The 19,240-nt window shown below is 43.5% G+C and overlaps 1 protein-coding gene and 1 long non-coding RNA gene across 9 annotated transcripts in view; one reads left to right on the plus strand and one right to left on the minus strand.

Annotated features, from left to right (window-relative positions):
• Window positions 1-1,925: 1,925 nt before the first annotated feature.
• The window catches only part of LOC143210030 (PDZ and LIM domain protein Zasp), a 49,804-nt gene continuing 32,489 nt past the window's right edge, over window positions 1,926-19,240 (plus strand). For 3 of the 8 annotated variants that reach the window (XM_076426459.1, XM_076426461.1, XM_076426462.1), the window contains exon 1: window positions 1,927-2,498. In XM_076426459.1, coding sequence (XP_076282574.1) covers window positions 2,394-2,498 — 105 coding nt within the window. In that variant the 5' untranslated portion in view covers window positions 1,927-2,393. Of the gene's footprint in view, window positions 2,499-18,868; window positions 19,009-19,240 lie in introns of those variants that run through there. The other 5 variants (XM_076426464.1, XM_076426468.1, XM_076426463.1 and 2 more) reach the window with 4 other exon arrangements.
• LOC143210046 (uncharacterized) lies at window positions 15,663-18,834 on the minus strand. Its single transcript, XR_013009178.1, has 3 exons — window positions 18,483-18,834; window positions 18,088-18,416; window positions 15,663-17,760 (listed from the first exon to the last, which is right to left on the minus strand). It is a non-coding gene; the product is annotated as an uncharacterized LOC143210046 (long non-coding RNA).

Here is a 19,240-nt window from a genome sequence, read left to right on the forward strand (position 1 = left end):
AAATTTTCGGATTTCCACGTTCAGAGATAATGTGAATTTTACGTGGTGTTACTCCAAAACCTTACTTACTTAAAAACCACACTGTTTATGATCTTAAAGAAGTGTTTTTAGGACGTAAGACTTCAGACCTAAAATTGGTATAAAACTAACGTCTTTAAGACGGTATGTGCTATCTGGAATAGATCCGCAATCTACTTGCGATATGCACTTCTGAAAAACTTTCTGACAAGTGGTTCATTCCGATCGGAAGGAATTCATCTAGGAAAAAAGCCACCCATCCTTGTGTCCGTCATTGGCCAAACATTACCGGTCCCTCTCATCAACCACCAAGTGACCGGGACAGTTTTTAGGAACAACTGGGACAATTTAACCCTTTGCACTCGGAGCTATTTTAACTCGAAAATTAAACATTCTTCGAACTTTCTTCATTTTATGGAAATGAAATTGATGTAATACCTCATACAGTAGTTAAATGTTTAGCAATTGGTTAGGTCCCGACATATTTAATAATGCAAACAATATTACCACGTTTTTATTTTTTGGATAATGACACAGCAATTTTTAGTGGTGCTAAGGGTTAAAACGTTCCATCACATTTCAATGTTTAGAAAATGGGAGTACGTCAAAAAATACGTGGCTGATCAAACTGGGCGAACGGCCATTACGGCGGTAGACTCGTTTCCAGGATTGCAAGGGTGCGGGATTCGCCTTTTCATTTCTCAATAATACAAACACGGTTTTTACGGTAGTAAAAAACGCTAGATAAAAGATCGATCTAGGGCGCTCTATCTCTCTGAAAAATCCTATTTTTTCGTTTACGAGGCGTAATTTGCATTATTCGACATCACGTAGCTATGAAATTAGGTACATGCGCAGTTGTACGCTTCCGAATAATGCAAATTACGCCTCGTAAACGTAGAAACAGGACCTTTCAGGCCGATTGCGGCCTAGATCCATCTTTTCCCGCGCATTTTTAACTACTGAAAACCCCCGTGCTTGTATTACCGAGAAATGATAAGGCGAATTCCGCACCCTTACAATCCTAGAACCCTGTTACCCTGAGTTGGACGACAACTCATTTCACCGACACTGTTTTCATTGACGATTTGACCGTGTTTGTGTCAGCCAAACCGTGTCGATGAAGACATTTGTCGACGATTTGACCGTGTAGATGATAAAAAAAAACTTTTAAAAAAGAAATTAAACCGACTTCGAAAAAACACACTAAAAAGTATAAAATAATTTCCATTTAATATATGTGAATACGCACGAATTTAAATACAATACAATCTTTTCGAAGGCGGCGCAAAATTGAAAATTTTCGACACTGGAAATTACGAAAATCCTTAAATTGTTCTAAATACTAATATATTCATATTTAAATAATAATATATTTGCGCCGCCTCTCCGAAAAGATTGTATTGTATTTAAATTCGTGTGTATTCACATATATTAAATGGAAATTATTTTATACTTTTTAGTACACGATGCAAAAGGTTTCGTTCCGATTGGTCCATCCATCTCGACGTAATCGGTGAACGTACATAGAAAAAAAAAGCGGAAAAAAAGGCACATACAGATCGAATTGAGTAACCTCCTCCTTTTTCGAAGTCGGTTAAAAACACAGTGTCGACGAAAGTTAAATACTATCGGTCCAATCGTTGATGAAAACAGTTGTCGGTGAAATGAGTTGTCGACCAGCCCAGGGTAACCCGTTTTTCGCGACCCCATGGGTTTATTCGCGAGAGGGACAGTTCCCTCTATCCATTAGAAGGGTACCGGTACGTGGGTTCTGGTGGGTCGCGCTTGTTCCACCCACCCTGTCCCCTCCGCGGCGGGATTCCGGATCGCGGTCTCGTTCGTTGCCGCGTGTTATCCCCATCCCCGCCCCATGGCCGTAGCCGCCGCGGTGCAGTCGAATCGGATGGAAGGAAGGAAGGAAGGCAGCAAGGCACCGAAGCAAAGCAGGCAGGCAGGCAGCAGGCAGGCCCCGCTGCCCGACTGACCGTCCTCGACGTCTCGTCGTCTCGTTGTACCTTTACTTCGGTCCGCGCGTTCCTCGAGCACGTACGTGCGCCTCGCCTCGCCTCGCCGCGCTTCGCCTCACGGTGCTCTTCACAGTCGTCGTTCCGCGTTTGGTTCAGTTCGGTTCTAGCTAAACTGCGCGCGATTCCGCCTCCTCGCCCAAGCCAGACGTCAACCGTGACCGACCGGTGCAACCTCCTCGCGACTTTCTCGTCTCCGCTTTTCAGTTGTATCCGCGCCGCCAAATCGCTCGGTTCCGTTTCTCCCTCTCCTACGTTTCGTCGATTATTATTCCTCCGAGCCGCAAGTTTGAACCCGAGAGGAGTCGGTTGTTGATCGTCGACCAGGTGAAACGATAATCAGTGCTAATGGCCCAGCTGATCAGCGTCAAGCTCTCCAGATTCGACGGATCCCCGTGGGGATTCCGCCTCCAGGGCGGAAAGGACTTTGGCACCCCGCTCGTCGTCCAGAAGGTGAGCTCTCGACGATTCCGCTTTGACAGCTTACGCCGAGATCAAAGATCAAACAGTGTCACACACGCACCACATGCTGCTCCACGAAAGTGCTCCTCGTGTTTCGCCGTCGATTATCCGAACGCGGGACTTTCTCGCGGACACGTGGTCCTCGTATCGCCGCGCCGGTTCAACGAAGTTTGCCGATCGCAAAGTGTCTTCCGAAGATCGAGATTCCTAACACAACGATCTTTGTTTTACCCCGAAGTGTGTAAATTATCCTTTTGTAAGTTTTCGCCGCTATTACGCGAGACTTTGACGCGTGTGCTCCGAATAATCAAAGTTCAAACGTTGATGACAGGGCCCGCTAGGAATTTCTCGGATCGTTCGGCGGTTCTCGCTAAGAATTATTTTGGAGAAACCATGGATCCGATCGGCAGAGCTCTGAAGGTGTCTGCGGAGCCGCGGTTACGTAACGGGGAGTAAACGCCAAATTATTTCACGCGCATCGGTAGAAATCGCTGCCAACTACGTGCGAAACGCGCGGCTCGTCGTCGCCGCCGTGTTTTGGCGACGAGGCGCGCTGTAACACGAGAAGCTTTTGGCTGTGCCCTCGGACACCACGGCTTTCGAGAGGATTTTCAAACTTTCTTCGCGCGGGAGGTAACCGCGGATTTTCCCGTCTCGTCGCGCATGAGATGCGCAACCGGTTACGAAATCTCGAGCGCTCTATTACGTCGAATTTCGCGGTCGATGTTTCGCTCTCCTGGCCGTACATCTGTTTTCACTGCCATGTTTATTATTATTCGCCGCGAGAAAGAGGGAGGGAACCACGCGCGGATCTTTCGACCGATGTATTTCAGGGGGTTGGAATGCCTTCAATCGCGTCCGACATAGTAAAACGTTTCTTACATTGTGCTTCTCAGTCGCCTTTTGTCTGTCCCGCGCGATATTTATACCGTTTCTGTAGCTACCTATGTATCTGCACACTGTGCTCCTCTCTTCTCGCTTCTCCGCCAATAACAATAACGAACAAACGCTGGAGCGACAAGTAACAGTAACCTCACAGAGCTAAAAGATCGGTGATTACTAGACCGGGGATTTTCTGCGTTTATGGCGAGATCGAGCACGCGAATCTTCTATACATATTTTATATGGGTCTTCTATATTTGAACTTAATCTTTACGTACCTACAGGAATTTTCAAAAATCTTTGAATAGAAATGTTTAAAATGTGCTGTGTACCTCTTCTACTTGAACTCCTCTGTTTTGAGCCTATCTCATAATTGCAGTTTTCACTACTTCTTCTATATTTGGTTAAAACATTTCTGGCAACCCTAATCTGTTCACACATTGACTGCCGAACAAGCACCCCTAGCAAATCCCTATATAAGATCGAAGTAATACTGTCATCGTGACAAATAGACTGCGGGTTTGTATGCGAAACAAAACTGTTGGATTTACCGACAGTTTCAAAATCGCCTCTACTTTTACAATACCTTCTTAAAATAAGGTATAAGGGCTGTAAGCCAGATGTGTGTGTTGTAAGAGGGTCTTGCCTGGAAAAACCCTTGACGCACCAAGGCCACTAAATAAGACAGAGGCCCATAGATATACTATATAGGACCCCGTTTCCTTTTTCGAGAGTCAAGTATTGCTCAGGTCAGTTTTAGTAAGTCTGCTGCAGATCCTCTTCAAGGAAAGACGTTTCGTTCCGAGCCGTTGAATAAAGTCTTGTTTTTCGAACATTAACTCTGACTTTGTTTAATCAGCACCCCATTCCCAACAAAAACTTGTCCGCAGTAATTGCAAGCAGCTGCACAGCAGATCTGCTTTTTCTTTAATCATTAGACTGCGGGTCTTGATGCAAAATAGATAATGCTTGCATTGGTTGCAAGCAGGGACTATAACTGTCATAACAAAAAAGAAAAATATCGTAGAGTTACAGATAAGGATTATCAGTAAACGAAAATTTTTTCTCTTGTTGATAAATGTTATCGTTGAGAGAAGTTTATTTCGGTCACTCATGATTAGACTGCGGATTTTATGCATTTATGACAAAAATGAGTAGGTGTAATTCTAAACAATAAACAGATTGAATACGGTATACTATTATACGATATACTATTAGTACCGTATCAAAACTGTTAATGAGCAAAATAAATGTTTACTTAGCTCCTACAGATTGCAATTGACGTATAAAAATTTTATTTTGCATAGAAATCCGCAGTCTGCTCATAATAGTTGATGAGAGACATTTATTTCGATCGCTAATGACAGTTATCAATGAGAGAAATTTATTTCGATCGCTCATAATAGTTATTCAACGAAATAAATTTATTTCGATCGTTCATAGCAGTTGTTGGTGAAGGAAATTTGTAATAGTTATCATTCAATAGTACAACATTCAAATGGTAGACAATTTCAATTATTTCATAAATTTTTTATTCGTTAAATTAATTGCTACAATCAAAATTTAATGTGACAAACAAACAGATTCTGTGTTGTTCTTACGGTCTGATGATTCGTCTTGTTGTACGAAACCTTCTCAATGAATTTCACAAGCTTGCTCCATCCGATAAAGAGAAGACAACTCAGTAATTAAATAAGCAACCAAAATGAATTTTCTCATCAATAATTATTATGCACAAGTGAAAAGAAATTCGATCATCAATAACTGTTATGAGCGATCGAAATAAATTTCTCTCATCGTTAACTGTTATGAGCGATCGAAATAAATTTCTCTCGTTGCTAACTGCTTTGAGCAATCGAAACAGTTTTTCCTCTTCGATAACAGGTATCGAGGAGAATCCAATTTCCTGGACACTGATAACTGTTACTTGTAACCAAAAAGTATAAAAATCGATATTTTTCAATAATTTTGTTCTTCGAATAACAATCAACTTTTTATTAATAATTTTTATCGTAGAAAATTTTCGAATAATTGTTATTTTCGGTCCCTGATTGCAAGACACAGGAGCCGAATAAAAATTGGCGTTAAATTTTTTAAACATGTCCACTGCTTGAAATCGTACGTACCCCTTTTTTGTCATAAATGCATAAAATCCGCAGTCTAGTAATCATGTTAGAAAGTCGAAAATAATGTCATACAGCAAAACATGTCTGCATTACTTGCGAGTAGCAGATTTGTTTTTCCTTTGATCATGTTAGTAAGTCGAAAATAATGTGATACACAATTTGTTTCAATCTTTTCGCTGATCTAAATTGCAAAAACGGCATTCGAGGTTCGTTCCAAGCAATTGTATTACTTCTTCATGGAAGAATTGTGTCCCCCGCGTGAACGTGTCAAAGAAAGAAAGGACTTTTTCTCTAGCAATCGACACGGAGAATGTTTGCTTTGCACAAAGATCCGCGGTCCAGCTATTTCGACGATAGTTTCGGGAACACGGAGCGCGCAGCTACGCTCCGAATCTGTTCGGCGCGGCCTCTGCTCGATCGGAGTTTACCTCGCGATCGACCGCCCGAATGGATCCTATCCAGAAACGGCGTCGAACAGTTTTATCCTGCGATCGACGTCTCGAACTTGGCCCTCTTAGCAGCCATGTGCTCCGTTTATTTTACGAGGTCGCGAAGGCTAACGCGACGTCCGGTCGCATTTGCGATCGCGGCCCTCCGGTTTCTCGGAAAGGAGAGAAATACGAGAGTCCTCGGACACGTCAAACGGCTACCACCGGCCAGAGATTACGAATTAATCGCGTGTAATTGCGAGAACCGAGCTCGCGATCTCGACGCCACGTAACCGTCCGGATGATTTATAGATCGCGTCCGCGCGTTTTACCGTCAGCCCCGTAAACATTAATTACATCGTTCGACGCTTATCCGACTTCTTACTTCGAGTTGCCGATTATAGGAGATATCGTTCGAGTGCGGATACCTTTTCAAGACATCTCGTGGTTGCAGTTGTGCGGCGATATCTTGCGTGGGAGAACTCTCTGCGGTCTCTTGTAAACAAGGCGAGTTAGATTAACACTGCAGTGGGAATACGGAAGCAGATTTGAATTATTTTTCAAGTGAAGATTCATGTAACGTCGATCTGTGTCACCGTGTTTACCTGTCAATTTTATAAAAGGGAACGTGCGCACTTCTTCTAGCCTCGTGACGAAGATTTAACCCTTAGCAATCGAGTAGCGAGTCTGAGGCGCCATTAGAAATTGCTGTACCATTATTGAAAATATTGTTTACGTTATTAGATGTGTAGGTATCTAATCAATTACTGAACATTTAAGTATCTCACAAGGTATAATATCAATGTCATATCCGGAGGTGGGTAGTAATCGATTAAAATTTTAATCAAGATTGATTGATTAACGTGTACGATTAAAACAGGTAATCATTGAAAAATGCGGATCTTTATGCAAAATAAAAATTGCTTGCACCAATTGCAAGTGACTGGAGCGACATAAACAGTTTATTCTTACTTTAATCATTTTAACAAGCTGAGGAAAATAGATTTGAACTCTTAAATCATTGTAATCTTTCTACTGTTTTAAATTGTACCCACTCATTTTTCCCATAAATGCATAAAATCCGCAGTCTAGTTATAACAGTTATGGTCCCTGGGTAGGAGAAACCATTTTCGAAAGCCCTGATGCTAGGAGAAATAGAGTATGCGATGCAGATGTGATCGACATACTCGTTTCAAATTTTGTACATTCGAAATGAATCGTGGAATCGATAAGGGACAGTGAAATCGTTGGGATTTGTGAAAAAATCGATGAAGTGCTTTGAGAAGATAGAAAATGAGAGAGGGAGAGAGACAGAACGAGGGAGGGAGGGAGAAGCAGCGACGCGTCGCTGGTAATCCGAGGCAAATTATTTGGGCGTTCTATTTCTAGAAGGTGCCTTTGCGAAACGCGCGAGCCGGGTCGAGTCCCGCTCGCGAAGACAACGACGAAGACGAAGGCACCGTCGACGACCACGACGACGATCACGACCACGACCACGAACCACGACGACGACCGTGTCGTCGGCGGGTTCTAGCTTCCTGGGCCGCGTTGGTCACCGCGAAAATAAAGTTTTCCTCCGCGGAGGGAGCGATCTCGCGTCGATCGATAAAAATACCGATCGACGAGCGCACGTGCTGTTCCATGCCTACGTCGGGTCTGCCTGCCGTTGGGTCGTCGTCGCAGCGACGCGACGGAGAAAAAGAATTAGACTCGGGGCTCGTCGGCTCGTCCTCCACGATTCTCGCGCGCTTTTTTCTCTCCGGACTACGTGAAATTCGAAACGAGCTCCACACTCGCGTCATCTACGAAGCTTATTCTCTCGCGATCGAGTCCTCTCTGGATTTAAAACTAACAGACAACGCCAACCGACTTAGATGTTTATTGCAATGCATAAATAGATCTGGATCACTCTTGTGCAAAATACATTCTTGAAATTCCTCTTTATCTTTCCGATGGTCTCCGCGCGAATTCCAATTTTTACCACGTTTTTATTAGCTCGCTTTCTTGTTTGTTTGTTTGTCTGTTCGGTGGCAAACTTTGCAATTGATTTTAAATTGATCTTTTGGAAAGGGAAAGAATTGATCTCTCTCCGAGGACAATGCCGGCAAGTCGACGAACCAGGGCTAACCCAAAATGTCTGCGCCGATTCCAAGACACAGCGGCTAAATAAAAATTCCCTGCTTCTTCGAAATATTTTATCAAATTGAAACTAATACGTCGACGTTCTTCAATTTTCTTAGATGCGTCCACTGTTTTCAATTGTACTTCTACAATTTTTGTTAGAAATGCACCAAATCCGCAGTCTATTTATGAACAACTGCTAAAACGTTCTCCGCCGAAGGAAGATCCATTCGGAAAGAATTGATCTCTCTCCTAGGACAATGCCGGCAAGTCGCGTTCTCGCACTCGTCGCATAATCGCATAGATTTCCTCTGTTCGCAGTTTGCACTCGATGCACTGGGTGCAACGTGGGCGCGCGTGCTGTTACACGATATTTGGTCGGCCGGACGATGCACGTTATCGCTTCGTGCAAGGACTCGGCATAAATTCTGCGTGTCGTTAGCCGATTACAACGTTACGACGATATGTATACAGTGCGTTTCCATCGTTAGCGGTCGCTTCTCCCGTGTCTAATCGCCGACTAGGATAACGAGCGTAGGATATTCATTAATATTTCCTGTTAGCGGGTTAATTACCGTTCTCGCCCTGCCTATGACCGTGGAATTTCACTTGGAACGAAACGCGATTTTAACGAGGACTGTTCGCGTGTTTCACCAATGATTCGTCAACGTTTCGCCTGCATCGTCGTCGCTGACAATTGTTTAATTATCGGCCGGGTTGACCGAGTTATCCTGCTACATAATACGTTCCTCGCAAGACCTCTCGTTCCTGAATCGTGTTGACGAGATCTCAATCTGCTGTCCGTTGCTGTCCAGCTGAAAAGAAATCGCTCTTTCTATTCCAGTGTTAACTGAACTTTGACATCGATGATTCACGGGAATGAAACATTGTGATAAGTAGACTGCGGCTTTTATGCATTTTTGATAAAAATGGATACATGTAATTTAACGCAGTGGACATGTTGAAAACATTTGAGGACATCAATGTGTTAGCTTCAGCTTAATCGGATAATTAAAAGAAGAATAGAATTGTTATTTGGCTCCTGTGTCCTGCAATCAATGCAAGCATTTTTTATTTTGCATGAAGATCAGCAGTCTAGCGATAAGTTATGCGGATATTTATGCATTTATGGATTATGAAAATGTTGAGCGTTATCAAAGTACATAGCATGTTTCACCTGGCAGAACTGCTTAGATTCTCTGCGATGTCCTGATCGTTTCGTTCCATATTTTCTTTTGTTTTTCTTTTTTGTATGATATAGAGCATCCCTTCCCAATAAGAAATCATATATTCTTTTAGTAATTACTATAATAATAATATATTTAAAAGATAATGCTGTGAATGTTACATGACAGATTTAAAAAGTTTTATATATTTGGCAAAGGATATCTTTTTATTCCGAAAAATTCACAGGCTATAACAAAGAGGAATATTTTCGGTACAATCTCCTTTAAATAACCGTATAAGAATAATTTCCTACTTCGTCTTACTTTACAAGTTATAGTTGTTTACAGTTGACCACGTTGGTTTTTCAAAGGTAAACAACCGCATAAAAATTTATAAAAGTAAGGTAAAAAAAACAAATTACGATGGAAGCAATGAAGAACGATGGCTCCAATAACTTTAAGCTCGCTCAAAATAAAAATTAGGAGTAATACTTTTAATTTATTGTTTAATGTGTAATCTAGTTTTCTTGATAATAACTGTTGCGTTCTATATTTATTTTCTTTTGCTACTATTATTACGGGACAGAGGGAGTATTCGTTTTAGATCTACAAAGGCTGTCCCCATTAAAAATAGTTTTTCATTTCATTCAAACAGCGGATCTTCATGCAAAATAAAAATGTTGTACCTGAATTGCAACAAAATGGAGTGAAACGGGAGCTCATCTCTTTCTTAATGTGTTTACTAGATTGTGAAAAGAAGAAAATGCTTCTAATATTCTTACTGCTTTAAATTACAGCTACTCGTTCTTGTCATAAATGCATAAAGCTCGCAGTCTAGCGATGAAACTGGAATAGACGACGTTCTCAGGCATTGTATCGAGCTTTGATAGCAATGGACAGCAGATTGAGATCTCGTTATTAGCACGATTCCGGGACGATCGAGGAAAATGCAGCAAAGATTGTTTGTTTATCCTCTGCAGCGTCCGCGAGTGGCATAATTGTGCGGGTGCCAGTGTTGAAGCTGAACGTCCAAGGCGACGAATTCGATCTTCGATCCGAGAACTCTTGTCGCGTCGTCCGGTAAACAAGCGGTAGCCCGGTTAATTGGAAAATAAATGAATAAAAGCGTGGTCCCTGGGGGGATGTGACAGTTTCTCGGACCGGCAACAATATTGCGCAACGATTGACGGTAACAGGTAGCCCAACCTCGGTCGAAAATACCTTCGCGTACACCCTGAACCGGCGACTTCCTTCCGATAAAGGTTAACACACGGATGTGGCAACATCTGGGATTCTGCCAGGCGCGTGGGAAGAGAGCGATTTACCGGATCGCCGCTGAAAAATGAAGTATCGCGGCGCGAGAAACGAATCCGAAGTAAATTACACATCATTCCCGCTAAACATAGAAACAAACTTTCGTAAATATCTGTTGGAGGACGGTCTCTATTAAAAGAAGCGTCGTTCCGCCGGGAAATATATGCTATTGCACGTTCGCCCCGTTCCTTTTGTTTCTCTTTTTCTTCTCTTCGCTCGAAACGCGAACGGAGAGGAGAGAGAAAGAGAGAGAGAGAGAGGAGCAGATGGGGGAGGAAGAAGATGGTAACTGCGGCAAGTCGGGTGTCGAGACCGGCGATATTTTCGTCATTATCGAAAATAAGCCGCGCCGCGTCGAGTCACCGTTCGCGAATTCTGTTTATGTCTAGCAGGCCCGATTTCACGCGGCTCCGTTTCGCGTCGCAATGTAATCACGGCTTAAAATCGTTGCCTCGCCGTCCAGCCTGTCCGATGTAAGCCGCGTCCATTCGACGCAAGTTATCGCAACGTTTTAACGGCTAACGCCGTTGCGGTCGGGCTTCTCGGCCACCGAGGAATATCTTCCGATTTACGATAAACCGCACGGTATCGTGTTTCCGCGGCTCCGAGCCCGAATACTCGATCGGTCGTAATTGTTTCGAATTGAACGACAGAAGCTGAGATTAGACTGAGCATGGCCAACGATCGCTAAAAAGCCCTGGAGCACGTCGTCCTAGGACTCTATCTTATTCCTTCTTATCTTGGGCTCCCGAGTGGGCGTGGTTTCGTTGCTCCTGACTTGTACGGGGCCATTGCAGTGCCCCACAGAGCAGTCTACGTCTCTGAGCTTCGGATACTACAATCTTAAAAATGTCGCTGCGACGATCAGCATCATTATCGACTCCGAATTCTTCCCTTTTCAGTAGAAAAAGGGATCTTCTTCCTTGTACAGTGGTTTGAGGGCGTGGTTTCGTTGCTCCTGACTTGAACGGGGCCATTGCAATGCCCCACAGAGCAGCCTACGTCTCTGATCTTCGGATACTACAATCTCAAAAATATCGCTACGACGACCAGCAGAAAAAGGAATCTTCTTCCTTGCACAGTGGTTTGAGTGGGCGTGGCTTCGTTGCTCAGAGTTGAACTCGACTAAAACTCCAGCTCTGAACATCACAGTAACTCCCAACTCTGAATAGTTTCCCTTCTTCAGCGGACTAGTCCTCCTTATTTCGCGTAAAGCGTCCCGAATGGGCGTGGCTTGTTCGCTCCCGATCGTAATAGGCGTGAAATCAGTGGCCCACGGGGTATCATGTGCTCGCATCCGGATTAACTGAGAAGATGTATATCGAACAAAGCGATGAACATGGTCGACAGACGATCGAAACTGCAAATAAGTCTCGCGACGCTTGTTTTGGCGCAACCTGTATTGCGGGAGAGGGTGGCGATAGCTGATTCGAATCCGAATCCGGTGCAGAACGTCGCCGGCTGCAACGTCGTAATTCTGCCGAACGATAGAAAGGAAGCAAAAGGAGGCGAGGGTGCAAGCCACGGTTTCCACGAAGGCTAGATTCGTCGGGGGACTTGTGCATCGAACTCTCTCTCTCTCTCTTTCTCTCTCTCTCTCTCTCGCGCGGGGCCGAATCGCCACGATGCGGTGTAAAACGCGAGCGCAACGGAACCCGATTCAACAACGGCGGAATAACAATTGGCCGACGATGACGAAACAAGCTCGGTTTGTTTAAGATCGCTCGGTCTCGACGGCGAACGCCAGCATCCGCAGCTGCACGCGTTGCTCGCCAAAATACCACGAATACATAGCTTACATAACTCGGAGAGCGGATAGACGCGCCTCGCGACTAGGCGGCTCTCGCTTCGAAATCATTCTATTCAGCCAATAAATCCTCGTATCAATCGGCCGGTGGTTCGTTGACGGTCGCCGAGGAATGCTCTGGCAAACGGATTGCCAACACCTTCCACCGATTCGCTCGCCAATCGCCGATTCCACCTGCGACCGTGTCGCCGCCGACGCTGTTTACTGATTCGACTCGTTACGGTGCGTTTAGACCAATCCAGCGAATACTCGTTCGCTTCCCGCATTGAAAAACGTTTGCACGACGAACCATGAGCGAATAATTCGTTCAGAATCAACGTAAATCAGCATTCGCTCGTTTGGTCCACAGTTGAGACTCTAAAGCTGCGGACTAGGGTGGCTCGTCTTCACATTTCAGAAAAAATTTGATTTCGGTCCGACATTTTTCTCAATTTTCTCGGAAACCGTACGTTTTACGAAAAAAGGTGATAGCACATAAAAGACGCAGCCTGTCCAGATCTACAGATTTTGTCTGACACATTTTTCGACGCGGAAAATAGTTTAGGAGATATTCAAGGAAAACGATTTTATGAGTATTTAGTGAATTCCACCCTAGTGCAGACACGTTATTATACGTGACGCGATATTCGTGGCTCAGACTCTAAGAATGCCTCGCGGAATTACTTGTTTTCGTGGTAATGTGTACCCTGAACCGCACCGTCGTCGAAACTCGTGATCCAGACGCTGTCGCTGATCGACGTGGTCCACAGCTCGATCAAAGTACCGCAGAGATCCTCCGCGAGATAGATCCGGCTGACCTGCAAACAATAGATTCCATTAAATCTTGACACAGTTCCGTCCGCGGCAGATGCGCCGTCGGTCAGAAATACGAGAGCAGGGTTCACGATCAACGAAGACAGAGCTAATATCGTTTTCCAACTAGATCGCCGATCCCCGCGACTTTGCAGCTTATAAAAAGATCCACGGCGGAGAATAGAACGGATCTTTTAGCAGAATCGGCTGCTCCTACACCGGAAGAATCTATTTTACTTTGAATTCTCGGTGCTCGACCACCGTGCGATAGAAGTTTGCGTAAACATCCGCGGTCTTTCGGGCATCGGGCAATTAATCTTATCGGGCCGGTAGTCGCGCGTGAATCGTTCTCGTCTAGTTCTAGCGTGTTGATTTTGTTATATGAGCAGCGACGATGAGAATCGTCTATTTCGTAGTTGGAGAATGATGTTGTTGTTCAAGGGTTGTGCAACTTTCGAAGGTGGAGAGTAAACAGGACAATAAAATCGCGCTTGAGGAAAACTCTGGTCCTCGAACGACCGAGCTCGCTAGCTGAGAAACAGCGGTGGGAACGCGGTCGGAAATTGGGTGGCCGTGGGTGTTTTGGCCTAGATACTTTGGAGATACAAGTTTCGAGGGGCGAAGGGATCGCGGGAAAACCAACCGGTTGCACACGGCACGGCACTCGAATGCGTTTCGACTTTCGGTTCAACTGACAGCACCCCGGCTGTTCCACTTAGATTCCAACGAACTTTTTATCAACGAGGTACATCATGGTGCGTGTGTACTATCAGCTGCTCGATGGTTTTAACCTTGTCTCCGTGTACGGGGTGCGAATGAACCTCAGGGTGACAAAAACGGAAGCAAAAAGTCGACGAATGGAAAATCTCCGAAAATTGTCTAGGAATGTTGTTGTCTGTGATATGTTCCAAATTTTTGCACTTATGTCAAAAATGAGTGGAAACAATGAATATATCAGAAGAATTTAAAACTGCTGTAATATTATTTTCTACCTATTAAACATACTAAGAAAGAGAATAAATTTCTATTTCACTCCAGTTTATCACAATTCAGGTAGAACATTTTTATTTTGCATAAAGACCCGCTGTCTACCTACTTATCATTTAAAAATCGATGAAATAAGAAGAATCAAGTAAGAATGAAATTTTGTAAGATTTTGTGCATTTATGACATAAATGAGTGGGTGCAATTTGAAACAATGAATATATCAGAAGAATTTAAAACTACTGTCATATTAGTTTCAACCTATAAAACGTACTAAGAAAGAGAATAAATTTCTATTTCATTCCAGTTTATCACAATTCAGGCAGAACATTTTTATTTTGCATAAAGATCCGCTGTCTACCTACTTATCATTTAAAAATCGATGAAATAAGAAGACTCAAGTAAGAATCAAATTTCTTCTTTCACTTTGGTCCAAAAGGGATACGAACGATTAAAGTCACTGACCAAGCAAAAGGGGGCCCCGAACACAAACCAAGATCCAAGATCCAAATTCTACGTTTTTCTCGTAAAGTTATTTAGTTGCAGCCCCGAAATTCTACTTTGCCCAAGGCCCCAATTAGTTATAACGCGCTACTGCACAGTACATAAAGAGATATCATTAATTGTATCCTAGAAATTATCGAGTAGCCGCGGCTAATATTTTCGATTTAGCATTATGACTTCGAATTGCGAGTCTCGCCGATACGAGACGATCCCAACCGACCCGTGTCCCATGTCCTGTTTCCGAGCGCGATCGTGCACCTCGAGACCCGGCCGATCCACGAACAGGAGTTTTTCACCGCGACCACCAGTACCAGTTCAATTGTTCGAGCTGTCCGGCTGGAAGGCAACGAAACTCGTTCGCGATATACTTTTTTCTGTCGTTTTGCGCGCAAATGCAAATGCAGTCAAGGCCAGCGCAGCGGCCGGCCGTGCATTCGCGGACACGAGCGGCGACAACCGCCTCGCGATAAAGACGTTCGACGCTTTCGTCTCCTAGCTTCCGAGCTCGAACACTACAAAAATTCCAGTCTACAAAATTTGGTTCTAATATTAACAGCATTAACGCCATTTCATTCCGACGTTCAATGATTTTAGGATAATGATTTGATTGTACTAAATAGAAGCTCGCCGAAGTCTTGCAATTCTTTGAATGTACATTGTCTTGCCGAATTCGGTTCTAATATTATTTCATTCCGACGTTCGATGATTGTAGAATAAAGATTTGATTCTACTAAATGCAAGCACGCCAAAGTTTTGTAATTATTTAAATGTACATTCTCCTGCAGAATTCGGTTCTAATATTATTTCATTCCGACGTTCAATGATTTTAGAATAAAGATTTGATTCTACTAAATATAAGCACGCCAAAGTTTTTTTCATTCTTTAAATGTACATTGTCCTGCAGACTGTTCAGCTATGATGTTACACCGAAATGTGCTTTCTCTAAAGCTAAGATGTCTTTCGAAAGAATAAGAATGCGAATCTGAAGATTTCCGTTTGTTGCCGATGTATACAGTACTTTTATTCACCACCATTGGTGCTATATACGCAGTAGTTTGTAGTGTAATTAAACAATTACTTATCAATTGAAATCGTCTCGATATGCCATATGAGAATAGCAGTACAAAGTCACGTGAGACCGTCAAAGCTAGCTCGATTATATCGCTTGAGAAGAATTTAATAACAGCTGTATCACTGTTTAGAACCAGTGATTACAGTCTATGGAGCTTAGATCGTGATTGTAGATCGACAAACATTTTAACGCGTTCGCTATCAATGCGTCATCGAATGCAACATATCCCCTTGCGGAAAAAACGACATTATCATAGCGAAGATATACATTTTCCGAACAGGACGTCTATTGAACATTCTTCTATCGAATAAACAAACTATTCAGTCGTCCCATACGCGAAGGAAAATCTTCTAATGATAATTTAACACTGAACCTACCGAGCGCTAAGAGCGATTAAAATGTTTTAGCTTACAAAAATGACAAGGCTCTATTTATCAGAGCCTGCGTAGTTGATGTTACCTTGTTTTATTTTCAAAACAATGGCATTTTGATTGTTGCAATAATACACATTTTTAATAGCATTTAAAAATGTAAAAAATTATATGGCTAGGTACAGATATTTCTTAATTAATTTCTACTCTACAGTACAAATACTGCTTCATTGTCAATGTTATGTTATGTTATATGTTTCTTTCTAAATAAATGCTTTTATTACAATTTAAATAAAATTATTTGAGTTTTATTGAAAATAACAAATCTGTACCTTTATTTAAAAATATATATATTCTTAAGGGGCGGCAATTTGTCTTTTTGTCCGGGACGACGTTACCGCTACAGCGGGCGCTGTATTTATGTAGATTTTGTGCAATTTTTATCACAAGATGTGCTTCAATAAAGAAATTTGTCGAATCAATTTACATACTACCCTGTTCAAAAAGTTCCAGGACAGTCTCGTTTACGAGGAACCGTGCAATGCTATTTCTCTTATTTTTATTCTATGTAGTTACTACACCTGTTTAGAAAATATTTGCGTTGCTTACTTCAGGTTAGTCGAATAGTTTTTAAACAGCAGTTGATTTTGCCAATTGAGGTTCGAACGAGCGGCGATTTTCATAATGTTGAAATTCACTGAGCAACGTATCTGCATTAACTTTTGTGCGAAAAACGAAATTAAACTGCGACTTTTCTCTTTTTTCGCGATTAGAACAACGGGGACGTCGATTCCAATCGATCGAGGAGATAAAACAAAATACGCTGAAAGAATTAAATGCCGTCACGGAAATTGAATTTTTGGAATGTTTTGAAGAGTGGAGAAAACCTTGACAAGAATGTATTGATAGCAATGGCGATTATTTTGAGGGTGACAAAATAGAAATTGACAAATAAATGAATACTACGTGTATTATTTGAATTGTTCCGGAACTTTTTGAACAGGGTAGCATAAGCAACTTGATAATTTTAATAATCGTAAGATGAAAGATCTAAAACCGGTCATTCGACCTCGCGGCAAGTGGTAGGTTTAGTGTTAAAGCGTCAAGGAACGAGACAACTGACGAAATGACCTAATATTGGGTTGTCGGGTAAGTCGTGACGTATTTCTGGGTAATTTTCAATCAATAATGTATTGGCCAATCCGTCACGACTTTCCCGACGACCCAATAGAATAAAATCCGGGCGACCGTTCCCTCGGAACAGTGACGCGACCCGATACTCGGAAGTTGCCGGAAGTCGGACGTTACCTAACGCTCGTTTTTTTTTCTCGGATCGAAGACTATCTTTCCGGTGGCCGATCGTTGGTTCGCCGTTGCAAAGAGAATTGCTGCGGAGGCCGAAAGGAAGCCCGGCCCGTGGATATTAATAGAGGCCGAGGCCCGGTGGCGTCCGCCACCGACGAGCTTACACCCGTGGATATAAAAATATCGCTTTTATTTCTCTCCGCGTCCTCCCGACTACCCGTCTTTTTTACCGTTTTCCCGACGCCATGGCTCCCTTTTATTTTACACGATTACTCCTCCTCTCGGCTGCTCTCTCCACTCCTCAAGCGGCGCTGCGTGGAGTCGGCCTCCATCGACGAACCGTTTCTTTTCACGCTTACACGCCAGGACTCTTCTCGCAACCTATCAAACAGAGTTCATTAAAATCCGAGAATAATTCCCTGCTCGCCGAGCAAAACGGTACAAGTCGGAATGATTAGCTGCTACCGCGGAGGAGCGCGTCCAAAGTGCATTACGAGATCGAGTCTTTGATCTTGGACGGGAGACTTGGTAACTAGACTGCGGATTGCATGCATTTGTAACGGAAATGAGCAGGTGCGTTTTAAACCGGTAGAAAGATTGAAACCATTATGGAAACACCAGTGTATAATCGTGAATTTTTGAAAACTACTACAGTAAGAATCGAGCAGGACAATTTTCATGTTGCGAGACAAAAGAGAGTTTACGTACCAGTTTCTAGGGAACTGCTGGCATTTTTGTGGAAGATGCTCCGATTTGCGACACCAAAGAATGCTGGACCGATTCGTGCTTCTAGACGAACTGGTTGAACCCTCCTTGAATCTGTGGAACAGAGTTTATTCGCATTTGAGAATAACGAGCCACAGAAGGTGTAGGTAACACGTTGCGTCGGAACGTTAATGATCGGCGGAGAATGACGCCAAAGAATGAACTCGTTGGAACCTATCTTTGAATCTATGAAGACAAATGGCTTTGTGAAATCCTGAGAAGTGATTCTGTTTTGATTTACCACGCCGAAGGCTGCAGGTTCGTTGCGCAAGCTGTAAAACAGAGAGCATTAAAACTCGAAAACGCGATCGACAAGAGGGCGATAAAGATTGGGAAACCTTAGTTTTGCAATTGGCTAGGGATTCCGGTCGGCTCCGAGATCGTCGAGAGAATAATGCGGTCTCGTTCAGCCACCGCGCGGATGATCCCGTTGGATTCGTGAATATTCCTCCGGACGCTGTCTTATCCGTGTTTCCGCCTCGTTGTCAGCGGAACGGCCGAGAAAAGCCAGACAAGGCGGAGTGAAATTGTATCTCGATGACGAGGTCCGAAGATTTAGGAGCGCCATCGTAAATGCCGATTCGATTTCGGGAATGAGGAGAGGAGGAGAGGGGTCCACGGTGGGAGGCAGTTGCGGGAAATTTGCCAAAAGTCTGACCAGAAATCAGTCTTCCCTGCCGTGTGTTCGGCCGTGTGCTAGAGTAGCGTTTCTCGTGAATCCACGTCGGCGGGTAACACGACACCCCGCAGTCATTCTCGTAATCGCCGAGCCGATTACGACATTATCCGTTATAGTTTGAAGAGCCAAGCGTCACCAAGTGTTTCGCATTCGCGGACACCTCTCCCTCCTCGCCGATTCTTCGCGTAAGTAGACGAATAATGAAAAAGAGGAGCCTATGAAAATAGCTCGGTGGCGCTTGATAGGAGGGCGAACCTGCCGAAGCTGCCCTCCGATCGTTTTTGGATGTGTCACGAATCTCAACGTTTCTACAGGGTGACAAGAAATAACGGAGTTAAACATTTCTTATTACAATTCTGTCAGATCGACGAATTTTGAAAAACCAAATGATAACAACCATGACATAGACCTTTAGTA

This window comes from Lasioglossum baleicum, chromosome 6 (assembly GCF_051020765.1).
Source record: "Lasioglossum baleicum chromosome 6, iyLasBale1, whole genome shotgun sequence".
Taxonomy (NCBI): Eukaryota; Metazoa; Arthropoda; class Insecta; order Hymenoptera; family Halictidae; genus Lasioglossum; species Lasioglossum baleicum.